Raw genomic sequence first — 20,877 nt, 5'->3', positions numbered from 1 at the left:
TGTTTGAAGATGCATTGCAACTTCATCTCTATCTCTATCTTCAATTTAGAGATGCATTGTGGTTGCTCTTAGAGGCAAAGTTATACCTCTAACAACAGGTACGCGGGGATTCAAGGTGCCCTAAGTTGGAGGAGGTGGACACGTGGAGGTAGTGGAGGGAGGGTTATAAGGCAGTGGAGGAATCATTAGAGAGCGGTTTTCGGTGGGTGGTAGAGGTCCGACGAGATGTTGTGTGCGTACGTGCGTGTGTGAGAGGGAGAGAGGGTTGTTAGCAATATTACTAAAAAAAATTGTGCAGGAAATTAAAAACAATTTGCGAAAAATAAATTCAGGAAAACTAAAAACAATATGAAATTAAAAAAAATGACGAAGAGACGAGTGGAGCACCACTACGAACGTCTACGGTGAACTAGAACCAAATGCCAGAAGCTACCACCGAAGTACATAAGAAAGCAAACTACAATTTCTGGAGGGAGAAAGGAAAGCAAGAACACTTGGTTTCGGATGTGGGTGTGTTTTGAATGAGATGCATAGGCCTCATTTTATAGGCTAAATTATGAACGGATTTGAACCAAAACCGTCGTAGAATAAAGACCCGTGAATACGAGTTAATGCACGTCGGTTATGAATGTTTCCAAGCTTTGAAAAACATGAAGAAAACCTTTCAACAATGCTCAACTGAATGTATGGATTAAACCGAAGCAATTAACTTGTGCACATTAATATAAAGATTTTATTTTGTTAATAAAAAAGAATCAAATATGAGGAAAAAATTAATGAGGAGGCCCAAGCCCAACCCAATTCGGTCTGTCCGGCTCGGATCGGCTCGACACGATATGATCGACCGACCAACCGGACGGACGATGGCGCGCATGTGTGTTAGACATGAGCTTGCCTAAGCTCTTGGCCTCTACAAAATTGGGTCACACTTTAAATTCCATTTTTTTTCCCACAAATTGCATATATAAGCATAACAAAGTCCACATATCTCTTCCATGTGAGACTCTTGTATGTACACAATTAACCACAACACATTTCATTTTCCTTTTACAATATTGGTATTTTTAACATACTTTGAACATCAATTTCTCATTCAATATAACATTTATTTTGGCAAATAAATACTCAATCATATACCCGTCGCAATGGCGAATAAGAATACGTTGGAATTAATCAATTCCGATGAGTGGACTTCACTCAAATCTTAGTCACAAATCAATCAATTCCATATTAATAAATATTTTTTATTAACAATATTTTTCGACCTGAGTTACCTCATGCAAATGTTGGCATCATGCAGCGAAGAACATCAACGAGAAAAGTGAAGAAGGGTGAGATATATATATATATATATATATATATATATATATATATATATATATATATATATATAGGTTGAGAGTAAGAAATCGAAAGAATAAGGAAAAAAATTGCAAAAAGACTTGCAAAATATTAATATACTTTGCCAAAAGTTTTGCCAAAAAGCTTATTTATTTTTATTTTTAGAGGATATATCTTATATTTAATTAGAGCAATGATAGGTCTAATACAAGTGGGATCCACTAACATGTGAGATCCATCGTCTCACTCCGAGCTCATGCTGGAATTTCGGTACGAAACTTAATAGAGAGAAGATTACCATTTGTGTTTTTTTTTTTTTGTGTCTCACGGAAGTATTATTTCCGTAGCTAATATATCGAAAGGAACTCTTCCAATAGCGTTTTGAAAGTGGAAGAAGGTTATCGCATTCATTTCGTTAATTTTTATTAGTCATTTGTATTTTTAATTAAAAAAATCTAAACCGTTGATAATTACACATCTAACGGTTGATATTATTTTTCTCATTAATTATTATTTTAATTAAAAATCGGAAATTACCACTTTTATTAAGCTATAAATTGCTTAACGAAAAAAATTGACTAACGAAATTGCAAACAATGGAATGCACACTAGCAAAAGTGGAATTTAAATTTTAAACAAGTGATATTTACACTTCTTGCGGGGTGACCGGCTGATGAAAATCATTTTCAATTTAATTAGGATGAAGAAACATGCGGAGACCAAAACTAATCTAATGTACCTTCGGTGTCTTTTATTCGCAGAACCAAACTAAAATAAACCTTTCGTTGTCTTGCACTCCAGATTCTAATTAAATATCGTTACTTTACTACGCCAACAGTTAGAGAGAGAGAATCGGAAATGGCGATCCAAGAAGACAGCCGACCCAAGAAGAAGATCATAATCGACACAGACCCCGGCGTCGGTACTTTAATTTTTTCGTTTCCCCTTCTTTAGCTATTATTTTACTCATTTCTTATTTCTCTGTCAATAATCATTGATCATCACTTCAAATTATCAAAACAGACGATGCGATGGCGATATTTTTGGCGTTGAAATCGCCGGAATTGGAAGTGATTGGACTGACTACTATCTACGGAAACGTCTACACCACTCTCGCCACTCGCAACGCCTTACATCTCGTCCGTACCGTCTTTATCACAATCATTCACTCACCAATTTTCCTTTTTTTTTTTTTTTTTTCTTTTCCTCGTAATAATAACTGATAATTTCTTTGTGGATTTTTCTTTAGTTGGAGATTGCTGGTAGAACCGACATCCCTGTGGCTGAAGGATCTCATGTCACCATCACCGTATGTTTTCTCTCTTATCATTTACAGCTGATCGTAATACTCAACAGCTCTTTAGAGGTCAGTGATTAATTGAGTGTTAATCATTGTTTGATAAAGAACGGGACAAAACTTCGCATTGCGGATTTTGTTCACGGAACTGATGGACTCGGAAACCAAAACTTCTCGACCCCGGAAGCAAAGCAGATCGAGCAGTCCGGGCCCAGTTTTCTGGTCGAACAAGCGAATCGTTACCCGGGACAAATTACCGTCGTAGCCTTGGGACCCCTAACTAACATTGCCTTGGTCAGCTTCCTTATTTATCATATTTTGATGGGATCCATATAGTTCCTTTTTTTTTTTTTTGTTAAAATTGTTTTGTGGCTCTGTGATTTTAGGCTATTCAACTCGACCCTGCATTTGTGAAGAACGTTGCCCAGATCATCATTCTCGGCGGTGCCTTTTCAGTGAGTGGGAATGTCAATCCCGCCGCGGAAGCTAATGTAACTAAGTAGTCATTTTCTTTCCCCTTTTTTTTTTTTTTTTTTTTTACTTTGCGAGTATATCTGTACGATGGTGAATTCGATGCGCAGATATTTGGGGATCCCGAAGCTGCTGATATTGTATTTACCAGCGGAGCTGATATCTTGGCTATCGGGATTAATGTCACTCATCAAGTTGTTTTCACAGGTAATAATGGTTATCTTCAGACACAATATATTACCATTTTTTTTTAATTGCCATTCTGATTAAATGATTTCTGATTACACATTGTAGACGCTGACCGAGAAATGCTGGTGGGTTCCAAAGGAGAATTTGCCGATTACTTGGACAAAATATTAGAGGTGTATTTCGCTTACCATCGTGAAGCGTACGGCACAAAAGGTGTTTTTTTTTTTTTTTTTTTTTTTTTTTTTTTTTTTTTTTGCACTTTAGCTTAGCCATGAATATCGTTGTCGAGTTGGGTGACTGATTAGTAAGGAGACTCTAATTTTGTTAGGGGTTTACCTTCATGACCCGACAACCCTTCTCGCGGCTGTAAATCCCGATCTGCTGACTTACACAGAGGGCGTCGTGAGAGTCCAGACCAGCGGAATCACAAGAGGACTCACTTTGCTGTATAACACACAGAAAAGGTAGAGTCGGTTTGGCTTTAATATATCATGTGTTGTTGAGTAGTTAAAGTTCGTCACTTACGATGATGGGTGTGGTTTTTTTTTTTTTTTTGGTAAGCTTTGGGGAAGTGACAGAATGGTCGGATAAGCCGACGGTGAAAGTCGCTGTCACGGTGGACGCTCCTGCTGTGATGAAATTGGTGATGGACCGGCTTATGCAACAGTGAATGCACAGAAAGAAATGCGAATCGACTGATGAGAGTTTGGAAGAACGAAGAGACGAAAAATGAAGCTTAGCTTGTTTGATAATTGGTGTTAATCTTTGTACTGCAAAGGTTGGGACTGTGCAGTTTGTGCTTCTGTATTTAGCTTGTTATGAAGATATCGTTTATTTCACGTTCTTTTTCTGGAAATAATAATTGCTAAAATTCTATTGTTCAAAGTGTTGTGTCTTACTGGATTCAGAATATAGATGGATTTCACCTCAATATTTTTTTTATAACCGCAGTGTCCGAGTTAACTCGACTAAAAGTTACGAGGCTTAACATTATCCACTGGAAGATTATCAGTTATCCGAGCTGTTATGTCAAGGGATAATCGAACCGGAGACTAATAATGTCCCAAAAATCTCATTTATCACAACCCTTTGGGGTTTGTCAAGGTCAGATTTTGACTCGTTCGACATCTTTGATCGGCATAATTGTTGGCCATAAAGTCTGAGGTGTGCTAGATCGTTCTTCCTAAACAAAACACTTAATATGTGTTATGCTCTTAAGTCATTGTCAAGCTGAGGTGAACTTTATGAAACATTTTATTTTATGTTTAGTATTGTATAGACTTGGTCACATTCATAAGATTTTATATGAGGGGTTTGAAAAGTTGGAATCCCATAGGTCTTTAACTTGACAATATTCGTCACGCGCGCATAAGTTTTTGATATAGTGCTCAAAGAAGTCTATTTCCGATAACAACTTTCTACCACACGGTGATTATAAGATATCGGTTTCAGATTGACATAGAATGACATTTACGTTGATTTCTGAATGAGGTCAAAAACCAAAAGGGGTCTATCGGTTGATTTCGAAAAGATATAGAACTCTAAGAATGGCTACTCAGATAATGTTTTTTTTTTTTTAATATACCTTTTTGTTATAAAAACAAAATCTATATTCAAACTTGTCACTAATATTGGATTTTGTGATTAGTTTGTCATTAAAAACGAGATCTAGTGACAAATTTAGTAACTCATGTAAAAAAAAAAAAGTTAATAATTTTGTTTCCTAATATTGTACTAAATATTTTTAAGAAATTAAATTTTGGTGATTTCGTGTCAAACTCAAACTATAGTTTGAATTTTCGAAGGTTTTAGGAAAAAGAAAAAGAACTGAAAAAGGTGAAAAAAAAAAAAAAAAAAAAAACCAAAGCATATGTCAGATTCAGTTTGGTAATGGAGTAGAAATGGAAAGCCCATCTGACCGAAACACAATTCCATTCCCACTTAACTTGTTAATACCTAATATACCCTTCTTCAATTCTCCCTAAGAGAGCACGCGAATATAAATCTAGTCTCATTTTCTTCAATCTAAGAAGCATTAAGCGCCACCGTGCTCCGTCGAACCGTGGTCGTCGCCGCCTTCTTTACCGGTATGTTTTCAGTGTTTTCTTATCTCGATTGGTTTTTCTCTGCTCTCTCGTTCCTAAGGTCCAGTTTCTTTCCTTTCCATGTACTCACTAGATAGTTGAAAAAGACTTTCAGTTCAGTCCCTCGAGCTCTTTCTTTTACATTTCTGACCTAACCACTGTGCTCAGATTTCCGAGGTAATTGCACATTCAAATTTGGCTTTGTTTGTGTTGTCTTTTTGTTTGTGTTGTCTTACTTCGTCCGGAAATAGCCATGTGTTTCAACTTTCAATTTCAAAGATACTATTCCAAGTGATGATTTCGTTCACACTTTTTAGATTTGATTTTGAAATGCATGTTCTCAGCTTGTTCTGCTACTTCATTGACTACGAAACTCTCGCTGGTTTCCTTTCTCTTCCTTCTATTCTCTCCGATCTGTGACCTTCAGTAGCTCCGCCGCAACGAGCCATCTCGCCGGCGACTGAGGAATTTTTTGCTTACTAATCGGAGCTCGGTGATCGGATATTGGAGACGGTGAGGGTTTCGAACGAGATTAGATCTGACCGAAAAGAAAAATCTGAGTACATTTAGTTCATTCATTTACACAAAAAGTATTTATGGCTTCCCGTTAATTTCAATCTTTGCATGCTATAATATTTCTTGGTACTTACCTTAATCTTTTGCAAAAAAAATCAGGGCTTTGAACACTCATTTCTCTTTTTATTTAGAAATATAAAGATTCGTTATTAAGGAGGAAAGGAGTCTCATTTATTGCTTTAATTTAACATGGTAGTTCTCTAGTAAAAATGTTTGATAGCCCAACAACCTAGGATACTTGGAATATGTTCGATTTTGCTAACGAGGAATATAATAACGGTATTCTGCTTCTTCTTTTTTAAGAAAGAAATCGAGTGATATATTGTCTATCTGTAATACTGAAAATTTGGGACACAATTGTCTGAATGATTCTATATGCTAAACTTGTATCAGTATCTAAATTTTTCTAGAAACATTTTTCAGATGGATGGTAAATTCTTTTATCTTTTTCCTCTCTCAAGTGCAAAGTCAGTTTGTTGATGCTGGATTGTATGGTGTCTATTCTTTTCTTGGATTATCACACTTTTTTTTTCATTTTAATTTGAACAGTATACCGGTCAATTTTGTATCACTGTTTGGTTTGTTTGCATAAATTCAGTTTTTTGTTTGTAAATGCTAACATTTATATGCCGTGTTTCAATTTTATATTAAAGAAAAATCATGTCACAAGCATAGTCACCATGAATATGTTCTTCTCTCTCCTCTTGAGTACGTGACTAACCCCAAGTTTGTGATTTGCTTACTTGAAGGCACCGCGCGTAAACGATGTGGTTACATTCGATTTTTACACCATGAAGCCTTCTCGCAAAGAGGATTTTACCAAGGTATATGCACATGTATATTTTGCCTTCTGGCTCTTTCTGTTATGATATGTCAAGTAGTTTTCTCATAGGAAAATATCCGAAGCTCACGGCCGTTTTGACTTGGGCAGAGCGGTACAGTCCCTTCACAACCGAACCCGAGTAACACCGAGCCCGAAATCGCAGTTTCTTCGAAGGAGAAACGATACAGCAATGTTGCGGAGTTTACTCCTTTAAACACCAAGAAGAATACGATAAATGAATTGTCCGAAGATGATGATGGTACTGATACCGCGACTACTGCTTCTAAAACAACCCCTTCTGCGGAGCCCACGGTTTCGCCGGAGATTCTGATGAAAACTCCGGCGACAGAGCATCATCATAATCATCATCACATTCACACCGCGGTTTCGGGCGTGACTGACAACAGAAAGTGCCGAGCAAGAGGCCTTCTCTGCGTCGCCGAGGCCGGCGGTGAAACCCCGTTGCCTTTGCCCTCCCACGCCTCTATCCACTGGCTCACCCATCGATCTCCGACCCTTTCTTTCGAACCCGACTCCTCGCCCGCCAGCGGTAATACCGATACTACCCCTAACGTCATTCGTACGCCCGGCTCGGCGGATTCCGACCCGTGTCTCGATTCGGTGGCCGAGTCGCTTACGGGTTTCAGTTTCGAGTTCGGCTCCGTCGCTGCCGGATCTCTGTTGTCACGTTCTTCTTCGCTCGATCTCAGCAACTTTCGCACCCAACAGCTCGTCCGCGATTCTTGCTGCTCTGAAACCGACGATACCGACCGATCGGATTGCTGTAGATTCTCCTCCGACGAAGAACCCGATGTGGTTTTCGACGGTAGCCTTGAACCCGAGGCTCGAAATCATAGCTTTGTTTCTGGGGCTTGCTCCGAGTCCATAAGCACTGACGGAGGCGGTCCTTTGGCCTCAAAGGATTCCGATTGGGACTTCGACCTGAATTTATGATGGCCGTGGTATGAATTAAACTCGCTTGTCTTTTGGAATGGCTTATCTAGTTTAATTTTTTTTTTTACTCTTAGGGAACTGAATCATCAGTAATTTTATACTCTAATCCATTTTTCTATGTGGCAGAGTTCAAACACACCCTCATTAATTTAACTTGTTCTTGATTTGGATAGCTTCTATTCTATGCTTTAGAACTTAAACACAACTCATGAAGTTTAGGAAAGTCGTTTGTATAAGGCAAGACATTGAGACTTGTGAGATCTAGATAATTGATTAGTCAGGTGGTAATTGTCGAATTAAAAAAAAAAACGGGTGTTGATCTCAGGCTCAAACTGCACGCGACATCTCGATTATTTATTTATTTATTTCTCTGAAATGAATTTGGTTTGTTTATGTCAAAGAAACGTGATTATATTGTGCATTCCTATATGGCAGTTTTTAAGAAAGCACGTTTCATGGCAATGTCTATCTATCTAAGAACATTCTGGATGTGACAGATCAACAAACTTGGGGCTATTTCAAAGAGAAATTTCATTAATTGGGCTTAATAAGCCATTAAATATCAAGATTAGACCCTAATGTTTAAAAATATCTGAATATGGACTTTTGGCGCAAAATCGGACAAAAATACCCCTGATTCAAAAAAACCCATATTTTTCTCTCATTTTCAAATGATTTTCATCACAATTCTTTTTCATGTTCGAGCTCGACCACCGAAAATTCTAATCCTAGCGCAACCAATTCGAAGACCAAAAAGAATTGTGATGAAAATCATTTGAAAATGAGAGAAAAATATGAGTTTTTTGAATCAGGGGTGTTTTTGTCCGATTTTTGACCAAAAGCCCATATTCAGATATTTTTAAACATTAGGGTCTAATCTTAATATTTAATGGCTTATTAAGCTCAATTAATGAAATTTCTCATTTCAAACATATCTCAAGAGTACACATTAAATATTACCGGTGTTATCTGTTTTTGCATCGACCTGGAAATTTTTAGGCGTACTCAATTTTCAACTGCTTGCTTTCTATTTCTCAAGTTGACGTGATCACGAAAAGGATCTTAAATGATATGATAGTTTTTTTTAATTATTAAGAGTTAGTTTGCCGAAGAAGTTTAGGAATGCATGAAACACAGTCGCAATCAACATCTATTTTATATTTTGTGTTCTATCCATATACGCATAAAAGACCATATACCATATACAATATTAGTCACGATATTTATAATGATCATAATAGTGAGGCTCTAACAACGTTGCCTTATAAGCTTGGCCATTTCTAAGCAGTCGTATTTTTTTTTTTGTCAGTTGAAAAAAATCATGAATAGTCTTGAGAACTTTATCAAAACTCTATGATAATAGTAATGCTCTATCCATTCTTTCTCAATCCGTGAACACAGATCACAATTGACGAATGCAAATCACAATTGATGGCGGCGCGTGTCCGTTGGGAGATGAATCGCTATTTAGAAAGATAAAAAGTCACTGGTTGGGTAAAGTAATTTTGGAGTACTGAAACGTGTAATGATTGATGGTAATTTTTTTTTATTATTATTTTGAAATAGTTGAGCTATTAATTTAATTCTAGTATTATTAAAAAAAAATAGTAAAATGTTAGTCAGCTAGCCCGTTCCCAATACTAAGACGAATTAAAAAAAAATAAAAATAAACGCCTTACTAAATAATGGATTTTTTTTTTGCTCTGAAAGAACTAAATAATGGAATATTAACAACAGTAGAGCAATTGCGTACTTGCTTTGACTAGGCAAAGCAGCAATGACCGGACCACCCAAAGCTAGGGCATTTGAGCAAGTCAACAAAAGTTGGATATATTTTTAATTTTCTTCTTCTTCTTCTTCTATTTCTTCTTATTCCATTATTAAATCCTTAAAAAAAAGAATGTGTCCATATCCTATGCTCATTAAATAGTAAGATATTGGTAGTATAACCAAGAACTCATCTTATAGGTATATATATAATACCACAAGTTGCAACGTAGTTGTTTTTTGGAGGTATTCAAATCGCAGGCTATGGGCCTATGGCCAACAGAAAATACATCCATTATATTAGTTTATTTAACAAAGTCTGTATATGGGAGTCAATAAATCAAAAAGACGTGTTGGACTTGCAAGTAAATATAAAATATTTTGTGAACAATGAAAACAAATAATTACGTTTATGTGTATATATAAATGTTAATGTAGTAGAAGTTTATCCACCAAACCCCAACGAGCCTCCTTTAAATATTTTTATTGACATTTCCGGGTTGAGAAGTCTGCTAAGCTTATAACCTCAATAGTTTTCTTGAAGGAGAGAGAGAGAGAGAGAGAGAGAGAGAGAGAGAGAGAGAGAGGCCATGGAAGGTCTTTTGCCAATGATGTACAAAGCCATAAAGACGAAGAGAAACCGGAGCCGATACGAGTTCCTCTCCTCCGGAGGCGCCACCGCCGACGAGGAGCCGTATTGGCCGGTCCTAAAAAACTCCGGCGATTTTCCGGCGGCGAGAAGCCAAAGCGGTTATACCAATCCCGGCCACCACCATCGCCGGCACCGATCCATGGGCGATTACGCTTTTGGCGACGCGACGATCAAACACGACGATCGCGACTTCAATCGTAATCATGACATGATTGATGATCATCATTTTCAACTCGCTCGGTTTCGGAGTCACCGATCCTTCAGGAACAGGATGTTCTCTTGTGTAGGCGTATCCTAATATATATATATATATATATATATATATATATATATATATATATATATATATATATATATATATATATATTTTCATCTGTATATATCGTTCTTTCATCTTATTCTCTCTTTGTTCAAGGCATAAGAGAAGACTCTTTGTAGACTCAATTTAAGGTATCTGCCGTGGAAAGCCAAATGCAAAAAAAATGGTGCTTGTTTGTTTGTTTGTTTGTTTTTTTTTTTTTTTTTTTTTTGGTGAAAAATGATTAAATGTTTATATTGGTTTGTACTTTGTAGTATGGTTTTCTTAATTGTAGTATGGTTTTCATTCATGTATCATGTATGATCTTGCTGCTTGTCCCTAAGAAAAATTAAGCCACTTGAAACGTTGGTATTGCAATCTAGTCGCATTTCATTAAAGTTTCAATTGTAGTCACCAATGATGACTTGATTTTATTAGCTCTTTATCAAATTACTACATTAACCTTTATTAAAATCGATTGAATATAAACATGTAGCCAACTTTGATCGCAGTCAAATTATGCAGCTTTAATAAACGTTAACTTGATTTGTATTCCCTAATATTTTTTTCTTTTTTTTTTATAATCCAATTAGTTGCGATTTTTGGTTAATTTAAGTTAAATTTCATTTATTCTACACGCAATATCAGACGTTCGAATAGAAACTTTCGGTAACTGGGAAGAAAGAGAAAGCGGGGTAGTTATTTTTACACGGTTACCTATTATATTTTTGCACGATTACCTATTGTATTTTTGTATTAATTTTAATAATAAATTGCCATTTAAATTTTCGTTTTGATTGCAGCCAAATAATGCAGCTTTAATACATGTTAATTTGATCCCCTTTATTCCATAATATTTTTTCCTTTTTTTTAGTTCAAATAGTTGCGATATCAAGTTCATTTCAGTTTATTTTACATGCGATAAATTTTGACTGACTGAAACGTTGGCTAGTAGTTGATTTCTATGATTTATGTTACATCTTTAAAACCGTGTTTGAAATTAGCTAAGATTACCCATTCTCTAATCATCATCCAATTGAATCTAAATTAAGATGGTAGTTGATTTCAAGGATTACAAATTAATTTGCTTGCCCAATTTGTTACCCCGCCAATAGATTGGTCTCTGATTAATCAAATTATAAGAAATATAATAAATAGATGATGTCTAAAGCTAACCCCAAATTATTGCTAGGGCTGGCTTTTGAATTCTCGTAGTACATTACTTTCCTTTTCGCATGGCATTAATTATCTCTACAAAAATGGCCAATTTTCGTCCAGAGGAAATCTATTCAAGATATTGCAAATAGAATATCCACCAATGTATTATATATATATTGGTTAATTATACAAAAATGGCCAATTATATGGAAGCCAAGTGTCAAGTTATGTTGGTGAGACATCACCATTTGATAAATATATAGCAAAGTTTCACTTTAAATTGTTATTAAGAGTTGACCAATCAAATAAGCCTAAGCCAAGTGCATCGCGCCAAGTATTTCACTACACAAACCTGAACTTAACCTCTTAAGCTATCACATAACATAACGTTAATTAAATGTTGTTTGGCTTTTTATGTTCATTCTGTAAATTTACTTCTCATTTTGTGTCGAAGAAGATCGCAGTAGACACATCTCATTTTTTTCTGGAAACCATGCAAACATAATTATTATTTCTTTGTAAAAGTCTGCGTCAAAGCGCCGGTTATATGCTAGTGTGTGTGTGTGTGTATATATATATGTGTATATATATATATATTTATAATTAAAATAGGAAAACAGAAATCTTAGCCCATGGTTGCAGGCATATAGGTGAGACCAACATATATATATAGGAAAACAGAAATCTTAGCCCATAGTTTAGGATAAAAAAACTAACCAATGCCAGAAGTTACAGGCATAAAAGTGAGACCATGAACATACTCAATTAGAATTACCATTTACAAATAGCAAATGAGCTCTTATATCAGCTGTTAAAGACCAAGTCTAGTTTAAGGGCAATTCACCATGTTTAAGATTTGACTAGTCTATATTTTTCACGGAAAAGAAAACAAACTTTTAAAACTGCACAACCCCACTCTATCATCCAAAGCCTGGTTTTGAGAGTTCAATGCTACGAAGAATGTCAAAAACTCACGCAATAATATTTTGCAAGCAAGTTCTTGTTACACTACATGAAAATATATCTCATTTGGAAGCCAGAGTCCAGAAATGCAAAAGAAAGGAAGACGAGGCCGCGAACCAACTGAAGAAACCCATTGCAATCGCGGTTTGAAACCTAACGCAGTGATTCACTGCGCATTGATTCATGTCGTTGCCTATCAGAACCGTTATGCCTGCACTAGCACAGGCTGCCGAAAATATCAGCGTCGAAGTTATCTGCACCCAAAATATTAAAAAAAAAAAAAAAAAATTTATATCAGAAGAAACATTGTGACAGACCTTTGTACAGAAATGGAAAACAAACGGCATTTATGATAGTAGGGGCATCTTTGAATTGGTATTTTGGGTATTCCAAGAAGTTGTTCTGATACCCCTTATATCATAATCCTAATTTCCGGCATCATCACATTGCATCGCCGATTTGCGGATAAAAATACACAACTATTAAGCGGCGACAATATCTAGTTCTTTCCTCGTGTGCGATTTCAATTGATCAAATAATGTTTTGAGTAATCTTCATTGGAGTAATTTGCATATCATGTATGTTTTCCAATTGCAAATGGTGGAAAGTTTTTAGACTTTGTAACCGATCTTAATCAAGTTGGAGCTTAATGGATAATAAGTAAGAGAAAATTACTATGTTTCAACAAATACAAATCAAACTAAAAACACAGTATATTTGTTCTCTTCAAAGCTCAAATGCACTTGCATTAGTTTGTCCCTACAAACCCAACGGAAAATTATAAACATTGTAACTAATCATAATAAGTTAGAGCTTAATAGAAATAAAGGGAAGAAAAAAAGTTTCAACAAATACAACGCTTGCATTATTTTGTTGTACACACCAAGTTATCTTGATCATTATTTTGTCGCTACAAATTCAAGGAAAATGTACAAACACTTGAACCAAGAGCCAGATGTTGAGACCTAGCCCTAATTTTTGCGAGCTTTCATAAATTAAATTATGGATATATAAAAAAAAATGACATCGAAAAAGGTTCATTGCAATTATGCACCATTTACAAACACGCCAAAGCTTAGTAAGAGTGATCAGCTTAGTAAGAGTGATCATCGGTGTCGTCAATAATAGCTAACCTCCCATAAAACTGGTTTGATCTTTTCACACTCCAACAAAGCATTACATAAAAGATTGAAAGAACAAAAAGATGGGCAAGTTGTATCTTTCTTACCCCATCGCCGATGACGAACACAGTGACGACTCTGAAATTGCGAAGGCTTCGCTTCACTAAAATCGCGTAAACGTCAAGAATGGCCAGAGAGAGGCTCCACAGGCATTGCAAGCCCGTAGCAGCAACGAGGTAACTGAAACGCGCTAAGAGAAAACAAAATTAACAGAAACCAATCGTTCCAAGCAGCCAATTTGAGCAAATTCTTCGGAGCCCTAATTTAACGGACCGGAAAGCGGTGACGGAGGGGAAGTCGGAGGTGGATGACATGACGGAGAGAGCGACGGCGGCGAGGGCGAACTGGGCGAGGCGGAGGGAGAGGCCGCCCGGCGTTCCGGCCATGCCCTGAACGTCGCTTATCCGTCCTCTCACGATCGGTTCCGCTCCGGCCGCCGTCTGCGGCGGCGGCGCCACCGGGTGAACCGCAGGGTTGCTCCCGCTCATTTGTTTCGCTCTGATAAACGGTTCAGGCACACATCGCTCTGTTCGGATCCAACTCAACTTTTTTCTTTTTCTGTTTTCGTTCTGCTTCAAAAAAAAAAAAGAGATTAAAAAAAAAGTTTTCCAAGTAACTAGGCCACCTAAAACGTTTGTTTTGGGATCTAGCCTATGTTTTGAGATTTTTAGGGAAATAGCCAAACGTATTAGGTGGCAAAATACGTTTTACTTTTTTGTCCTCAATAATTAAAGTAGTTTTTTAAAATCACATTATTATTTTTTCCTTTTTTTGTGCATGTTAAATTCATATTTTGTAGAAGGTAGTTACCAAATATTAGAATCCACGTTCTATCTCTCTTCCACGTTCTCTCTCTTTATCTCTCCCCAAAATCAGATCTGGTTTTTTAAAACACGTTCTCTCTCTTTCATCTTCCACATTCTCTCTCTCTCTCTCTCTCTCTCTCTCTCTCTCCAACCCGAGCGTGACTGCGCCCGGCGAGATCGGCACCGGGGGAGATTCACCGGCCATGGGCGACGCCACCTGGGCCGATCCCGGCGTCGGGGAGGACCCCACCCGACCGGGTGGCGCTGTTTGGTTGCTTGCTGGTCGCGCCGGCGAAGCATGCGGCCTGGTCCTCGAGCTTGACCCACCTGAACTTCCTTCCGCTCCTTATGCAATCGCTCTTCGTGATCGTCGAGCTTCCTTGCCTGAGGATCGACCGCTGGACCCGGATCGCCTGTTGCATCCCCGCCTTAAGCTTGTCGAGGTTGCAGAGCGAGATAGCGTCGAAGACCACGCCGAACTGCTTCGACGCGCATGAGCCGTCGGATTTCGCAAAGGACTCGAGGAGCGCTGTGACTCCGTAGACCACGTCCGCGGCGGAGACCCTCGAGCTGTACCCGTGGAGCCTCATGAAGCTTCTGTAGTAGATTATTTACAATTATTTCCGTTTATTTCGAAATCAGATCTGGGTTTTTTTTTAACCCAAATCTCAGATCTGGTTTTAAAAAAAAGTACAGACTGTGTTGTTTACAGATGATTTATTTACAGTTATTTCCATTTATTTCCATTCAAATTACTTAAATGTGGAGAATGAGATATTTTCCAGTAATTTACGTTTATTATCTGTGTTAACAGGTTCTAGATTAGCGCGCCACGTATAACAATTTTGAAATTGTCTGTTATTTTATATTATTATTGCCTATTATTTAATATAATTATATTCATTATTTCCATTTGATTAAGTAAAAGGGCAAATTAGTCTATTAATTATTGACACCTAAGCACGTTGGCTATTTCCCTAAAAGTTATGAAACATAGGCTAAAAACAAAATCTATAGTTTCAAAGTGGTTATTTTGCCACAATGCCCTTAAAAAAAAGAGGACACACTCTCTCTCTCTCTGGTCTGTGTTTCGCTACTTGGAGAACCTTGGGGTAAGTGGTGAAAACAACTAGAGCCGGAGTTGACACGTGGATGTTTAATGCCACGTGTCAACTTCTGAGTAGATCGTCAAAAGTCGTTAAGCGTGCCAAAAAAGATTCCCATAAATGAGAGATGCTATTTGGCACTATTAACGACCTCTGACGATCCACTCAGAGGTTGACACGTGGATGTTTAATGCCACGTGTCAACTTTTGAGTGGATCGTCAAAAGTCGTTAAACGTGCCAAAAAAGATTCCCGTAAATCTAATGATGTATTTTTTAATTTTATGTATTTTTGTTTATTTAGTTTTTATTTTTACTTTTAAGTCTTTTCCGAAAAATTAGGAAATAGCCTAATGATTCGTCCATTACTTAAAGTTATACTTAATTACTGAAATATTAAGAATATGGTCCTAAGTTCTAAGTTCTAACTCAATTTTAATTTTAACTATTTTCTCAATTATTAGATATTTAGGCTAAAGTTCTAACATGAGTTTAGGATAAAGAATTTAATATATAAGTGTATATAATTATAAGAACTAGTTTATAATATCAAAATATTTTATAAACACCTGCATTTTTAAAAATATTTCAAATATTATTGCTATTTTTTTAAATACAAAAATTAAAACAACTAAAGATAAAGAAAAGTTAACTAAACTATAAGCACTATAAAAACTGTACAACAATTAACGTATGCTTAGAATAAAAATAAATATTGTTGGAATAAGAAAGAGTATTTAACGAAAAATATTTTTAAAATAAGTTACGTCGTATAATTTTCACTTTCTCTTTAAATCGATAGGTTGATGACCTCCGTAGCACTAGGTGGGTTCGAGTCATTCAAACCCGTCTCCGAAAATTGCTTCTAGTAGTCGTTTTTTTTATTTTTTTTTATTTTATCAAGAAAAGACAGTATGTTTAAAAAATTTACTCTGAAAAGAGCATTTTTTTTAGTTGTAACTCGTAAATAGTCATTTTTCTTTCTGTTTGCAATTTAAAAAAAAAAACATTTGTATTGGTTTTAAACTCTATATAACTTTATTTACCGTTTATAATTTAATTTACAACGAAATAAATTAACTTTATTTATCGTTTATAATTTAATTTAGAAAGAAAATAATTATTTACCGTTTAAAATACAGATTTAAAATATCAGCTACTTTTGAAATGTCACGTTTAAAAGGTGTTATTTTTGTAGTTTTTCCGTTTTATAAAGGAACTAGGCCCATTTTGATAAATTGAGGACTCACTTAACAACAAATCACCTATAAAAGCTCAATTCAGTTTATGTGTAACAGAAGGAACACACTAGAAACATCCCACGCGCGAACACGCACACTGAATAATGATAAAAAATTTACCAACCGTGGCCGTTATTTATTTTTATTTTTGGCGTAATAGATTCACCACATCGGATATAAAATGCAACAAACAAAGAATCAGCCTTCAAAAAAAAGAATCACTCTCTCTCTCTCTCTCTCTCTCTCTCTCTCTCCCCCTAAATAAATAAACACAGAAAAAATAGTCAGCGATTGAACACCAAAACTCGAAAGCAAAAATGTTACTGATCTTGCTGTGCCTGCTCTACAACTCCGGCAGCGACAGGCCGACGCCGACGCCGACGCCGACGCCTACGCCGACGCCGTCACAGTCACAGTCGCCGTCGACGAGTTCGTCGCAGTCGAACCGCGGGCCGTGCGCGGCGTGCAAGGCGCAGCGGCGGAAGTGCGCTCCGGAGTGTCTGTTCGCGCCATATTTTCCGCCGGAGCGGATGGATAAATTCTTGAGCGTTCACAGAACATTCGGAGCGAGCAACGTGGCCAAGATCCTCCAAGAAGTCGCGCCGGAAGAAAGATTCGCCACCGTGGAGTCTCTGGTGTACGAAGCTAACGCCCGACTCAACGACCCCGTCTACGGCTCCGTCGCCGCCGTCTATCTCCTCCAACAGCGAATCCGCCACGTGGAGGCCGCCATAGACTCCTCGTTGCAATACCTCTCTACCTTCCCTCCCCTTCCGCCCCAAATTCAAAATCAAGATCACAATCAGAATCAGAATCATCAGTATCAGAATCATCAGTATCAGTATCAGAATCAGAATCATCAGTATCAGAATCAGAATCATCAGTATCAGAATCAGAATCAGAATCATCAGATTCAGATTCAAGACGATAATCCGGCTTTGTTATATTCAGCCGATCGTCAACAGCAACCACCACCACCGCCGCACCAAAATCCCGCCGGCGACACCTATGATGATCTCGGAGATTTGCCGGCCGGCGAGGCGTACGATTTCGGATATTTTCCCGCCGCCGACGGGTACGATTACTATTTCGGAGGCGTTGATGATGATACCCCGTTTTTATGAGGTTCATTACTAAATACTAACTGACATACTCTTTTCTTCTTTTATTCTTTTACTTTTATTGTAATTTGTAATTTTTTTTACTTTTGTTTGACATTCTTTTGTGTGCATACATATCATTTTTACCTTTTGTTTGACATTCTTTTGTGTGCATACATATCATTCTTTTTGTATCAATAAATGGAATAGTTTCAATATTAGTTGTTTCAATATCAGTACCTCGCTGCTAATGGAGATGAACATTCAGATCTTCATAACAGTATGCGAATAATTTTATGTTCTATATATTGTATATGTATAATTTGATCTTCATTCTTAGAACTATTAGAACTGAAAGATTTTTTTTTTTAATATAATAAATTCCCGATTTATTTTTTATTTTCATAATTTATAAATAAACTTTTTTAAGGAAATTATCATGCTCCCAATCAAACACGTGCGAAATTGGAATAATATAAAGAACTAAATATGTTTAACTATCGAACTCAAGAATTAATCAACGCAAATGACAAATATATTATCAAATCACACCCAAGCAAAGTTCGAAATGTCGTTTTCAACGCCGTTTCGAGCTTCATGATATACGGAAAATCGACAAAACGATAAAAAATTGAGCGGAAAAAAATGTGAAAAATGACAAATAACCGACATACCGGTAAAAAATCGAATGAAAATAATATTACATAATATGTTATATATATGTATGCATGTATTTTTTCAATTTTTAATTAAGATCTATGCCAATTATATTTTATAGTCTTCATTATCTAATTATTTTTGCATATATATAATATCAAATATTCTCATTAATTTTAATCTCAACAGATTATACTCAAGACATATATCTAATTGTATAAATATGTATATATAGACACATTTTTAATAATTTATATATATTAAAATATATATGAGACACATTTCACGTATATACGTATGTTATATATATATATATATATATATATGAGACACATTTCATATGTATATACATATATACATGAGACACATTTCATATATATATATATATATATATCTTTATAATTTATATGGGACACATTTTAATAACTTAATTTATAATAATTATAAAATTTATTATTTTATTTTTCTTATTATAGATTTTTATATTAAAATTGTATAAAATATAATAAGATTGTAATTTGGTCTAGTGGTGAATACTTGTGCACCAAAATTCGACGAAAAACGACTAAACGAAAACGACAATATTCGGAGAAAAACGAAAAATAAAAAATAAAAAACGACGACATTTGACAAAAAACGACGACAAAACAAAAAACATGCTCTTCGTCGATCGTTTTTCTCCGACAGCGGCGTTGCCGCCAATTTTTTTCGGAATTTGCCAAAATTAAAAACATTGCACCCAACTAACCAAAAAACTAAACAAAGGAAGAGTAGTAGGAAATAGCGGCGAATGACACGTAGGACAAGAGCGATCCCTCTTCAATCAGGAATAGACACAGTCCCTATGGAACCCGTGCCAGCAAGGTATCCACGTCACCTCCTCCGACGACCCATCCCTAAAGCATCTCGGCACACCAGGCACTCTAAGGACTCGTCAACATCCTCGGGGGTGGGTCGCCACTTCGGTTCCCGTGCTTCGCGAGTGAGACGGTTTAGACGATCACGTGCATGATGACATTGTTGTGCTCCTCCACGGCGGCGAAAGTGGAGATTATGGAGAGGATGTCGAAAAGGCGGGCACGTGGAGGGCGCCGAGGAGGAGGACACGTCAGCGCAGCCCCAGAAGAGGGGGCTGGAGCGGCGGAGGAAGATGAGGTAGTTGGCGGCTCAACCGTAGGCGACGAGGGCGCTGAAGACGCCGACAAAGGGGAGGCAAAACTCGTGCCACATGGCGGCGCGGTTGTGGCTGAGGAAGGTGAAGACGAAGGTGAATCGATCGCGGAGGTATATCTGGGGTAGTAGATCTGCTCGTCAACACAGGTGTGCGAATTCGCTTGCTTTTGCCTTTCTTTATTCTTCATCTTCATCTTCCGAATTAGGATGAGAGAGAGAGAGAGAGAGAGAGAGAGAGAGATTTTAATTATTTGAGGAGCAATATGATCAATGGGCTGGTGTTTTCTAATTTTCACTTTTGGGATTTTCCAAGACTGTCTCAATTTTTTTTTTCTCTCCAAAAAGATGACAAAACGAAAAATTATTGAACGACACCTTTCGTAAATATACCGATAATGATATTTGTTTTGAGAAATTTCATTTTCGAGACCTCAAAAGTGGAAAAACATCAAGGTTAGACTCATAGTTGCAAAATATATAAAATTGGACCTTTTTTGACAAAAAAACGGACAAAAATGCCCCATCCGCCCATTTTTCTCCTTTTCACTCTATCCCTCATTTCCACTAAAAATGTTTTTTTTTTCTTTGTTTCGAATTTAAGATTTCGCGCTCAAAAGAGTGACCAAAAAAGTAAGATTTTCGTCTTTATTTCATGTTTGAATTGTTCTAGGATAGTAGAGTGATAATTAGGTGATTTTGATTGATTTGGATCAGTTTTGGAAAAGTTAATATTTTGAATTTTAGATTTTTTCGATGATTTCCGATGAAACTCATAGCTGCTTACGAAATACAATGATTTACGATGAAATTCAAAGATTTAAGAAAATTTTTGACGATTTATGATGATTTTCGATGAAATTCGAAGTTTAAGATGTTTTCGATGAATTTTAATGAATTCCATTGACTTCCGATAAATTCCAATAACTTCGATGAATTTTGATAAAAAAAAAAAGTTAAAAATATATTTTTGTCCGAATTTAGATAAAAAAAAAAATTAATTTTAGATATTTGGCAAGAATTTGCTTTTTTTTTAAGTCTCTAG

The 20,877-nt window shown here is 36.5% G+C and overlaps 4 protein-coding genes across 6 annotated transcripts; 3 read left to right on the top strand and 1 right to left on the bottom strand.

The window, feature by feature from the left end:
* The first annotated feature begins 2,011 nt into the window (after positions 1 to 2,011).
* On the top strand, positions 2,012 to 4,229 carry URH2 (uridine-ribohydrolase 2). Its single transcript, XM_089604332.1, has 9 exons — positions 2,012 to 2,263; positions 2,365 to 2,480; positions 2,591 to 2,650; positions 2,747 to 2,932; positions 3,025 to 3,129; positions 3,220 to 3,316; positions 3,404 to 3,511; positions 3,627 to 3,762; positions 3,860 to 4,229. Exons 1-9 carry the CDS (start codon positions 2,200 to 2,202, stop codon positions 3,966 to 3,968), a joined length of 981 nt encoding a protein of 326 aa, XP_089460458.1. The 5' UTR covers positions 2,012 to 2,199; the 3' UTR covers positions 3,969 to 4,229.
* Positions 4,230 to 5,056: 827 nt separating this feature from the next.
* Positions 5,057 to 9,227, top strand: LOC149379483 (GPI-anchored adhesin-like protein). Of its 3 annotated transcripts, XM_089604220.1 has the most exons (6): positions 5,057 to 5,385; positions 5,477 to 5,559; positions 5,727 to 5,895; positions 6,708 to 6,782; positions 6,890 to 7,743; positions 9,137 to 9,227. In XM_089604220.1, the coding sequence occupies exons 4-5, from the start codon at positions 6,750 to 6,752 to the stop codon at positions 7,733 to 7,735; spliced, it is 879 nt and encodes a 292-aa protein (XP_089460346.1). In that variant the 5' UTR covers positions 5,057 to 5,385; positions 5,477 to 5,559; positions 5,727 to 5,895; positions 6,708 to 6,749; the 3' UTR covers positions 7,736 to 7,743; positions 9,137 to 9,227. The 3 variants fall into 3 exon arrangements, with proteins under 3 accessions (XP_089460346.1, XP_089460344.1, XP_089460345.1); XM_089604218.1 differs by lacking the exon at positions 9,137 to 9,227 and having other exon boundaries at positions 5,070 to 5,385; positions 6,890 to 7,899; XM_089604219.1 differs by lacking the exons at positions 5,477 to 5,559; positions 9,137 to 9,227 and having other exon boundaries at positions 5,070 to 5,385; positions 6,890 to 7,899.
* A 3,143-nt stretch (positions 9,228 to 12,370) lies between these two features.
* On the bottom strand, positions 12,371 to 14,352 carry LOC149379482 (CASP-like protein 5A2). The gene is made up of 3 exons (XM_089603142.1): positions 14,028 to 14,352; positions 13,802 to 13,934; positions 12,371 to 12,827 (listed from the first exon to the last, which is right to left on the bottom strand). The coding sequence occupies exons 1-3, from the start codon at positions 14,240 to 14,242 to the stop codon at positions 12,636 to 12,638; spliced, it is 540 nt and encodes a 179-aa protein (XP_089459268.1). The 5' UTR covers positions 14,243 to 14,352; the 3' UTR covers positions 12,371 to 12,635.
* A 2,870-nt stretch (positions 14,353 to 17,222) lies between these two features.
* LOC149379481 (uncharacterized) lies at positions 17,223 to 18,325 on the top strand. The gene has a single exon (XM_089604018.1). It carries the CDS (start codon positions 17,223 to 17,225, stop codon positions 18,027 to 18,029), a length of 807 nt encoding a protein of 268 aa, XP_089460144.1. The 3' UTR covers positions 18,030 to 18,325.
* Positions 18,326 to 20,877: the final 2,552 nt, after the last annotated feature.

The sequence above is a fragment of the Urtica dioica genome, chromosome 12 (assembly GCF_054948205.1).
Source record: "Urtica dioica subsp. dioica isolate 48M chromosome 12, U.dioica_male_clone48M_v1_H2, whole genome shotgun sequence".
Classification (NCBI taxonomy): domain Eukaryota; kingdom Viridiplantae; phylum Streptophyta; class Magnoliopsida; order Rosales; family Urticaceae; genus Urtica; species Urtica dioica.
The sequence above is the reverse complement of the archived record's forward strand: the minus strand, read 5'-3'. Positions and strand labels throughout refer to the sequence as shown.

Excerpts from the sequence above, each read along its gene's own strand:
- URH2 (XM_089604332.1), top strand. The coding sequence starts at position 2,200 with ATGGCGATCCAAGAAGACAGCCGACCCAAGAAGAAGATCATAATCGAC. Across the intron at positions 2,933-3,024 it reads CCCTAACTAACATTGCCTTG|GCTATTCAACTCGACCCTGC; the intron begins GTCAGCTTCCTT and ends CTGTGATTTTAG. Across the intron at positions 3,317-3,403 it reads TCATCAAGTTGTTTTCACAG|ACGCTGACCGAGAAATGCTG; the intron begins GTAATAATGGTT and ends TACACATTGTAG.
- LOC149379483 (XM_089604220.1), top strand. The coding sequence starts at position 6,750 with ATGAAGCCTTCTCGCAAAGAGGATTTTACCAAG. Across the intron at positions 6,783-6,889 it reads GCAAAGAGGATTTTACCAAG|AGCGGTACAGTCCCTTCACA; the intron begins GTATATGCACAT and ends TGACTTGGGCAG.
- LOC149379482 (XM_089603142.1), bottom strand. The coding sequence starts at position 14,242 with ATGAGCGGGAGCAACCCTGCGGTTCACCCGGTGGCGCCGCCGCCGCAG. Across the intron at positions 13,935-14,027 it reads CCCTCCGTCACCGCTTTCCG|TTACCTCGTTGCTGCTACGG; the intron begins GTCCGTTAAATT and ends AGCGCGTTTCAG. Across the intron at positions 12,828-13,801 it reads TGTTCGTCATCGGCGATGGG|ATAACTTCGACGCTGATATT; the intron begins GTAAGAAAGATA and ends TTTTGGGTGCAG.
- LOC149379481 (XM_089604018.1), top strand. The coding sequence starts at position 17,223 with ATGTTACTGATCTTGCTGTGCCTGCTCTACAACTCCGGCAGCGACAGG.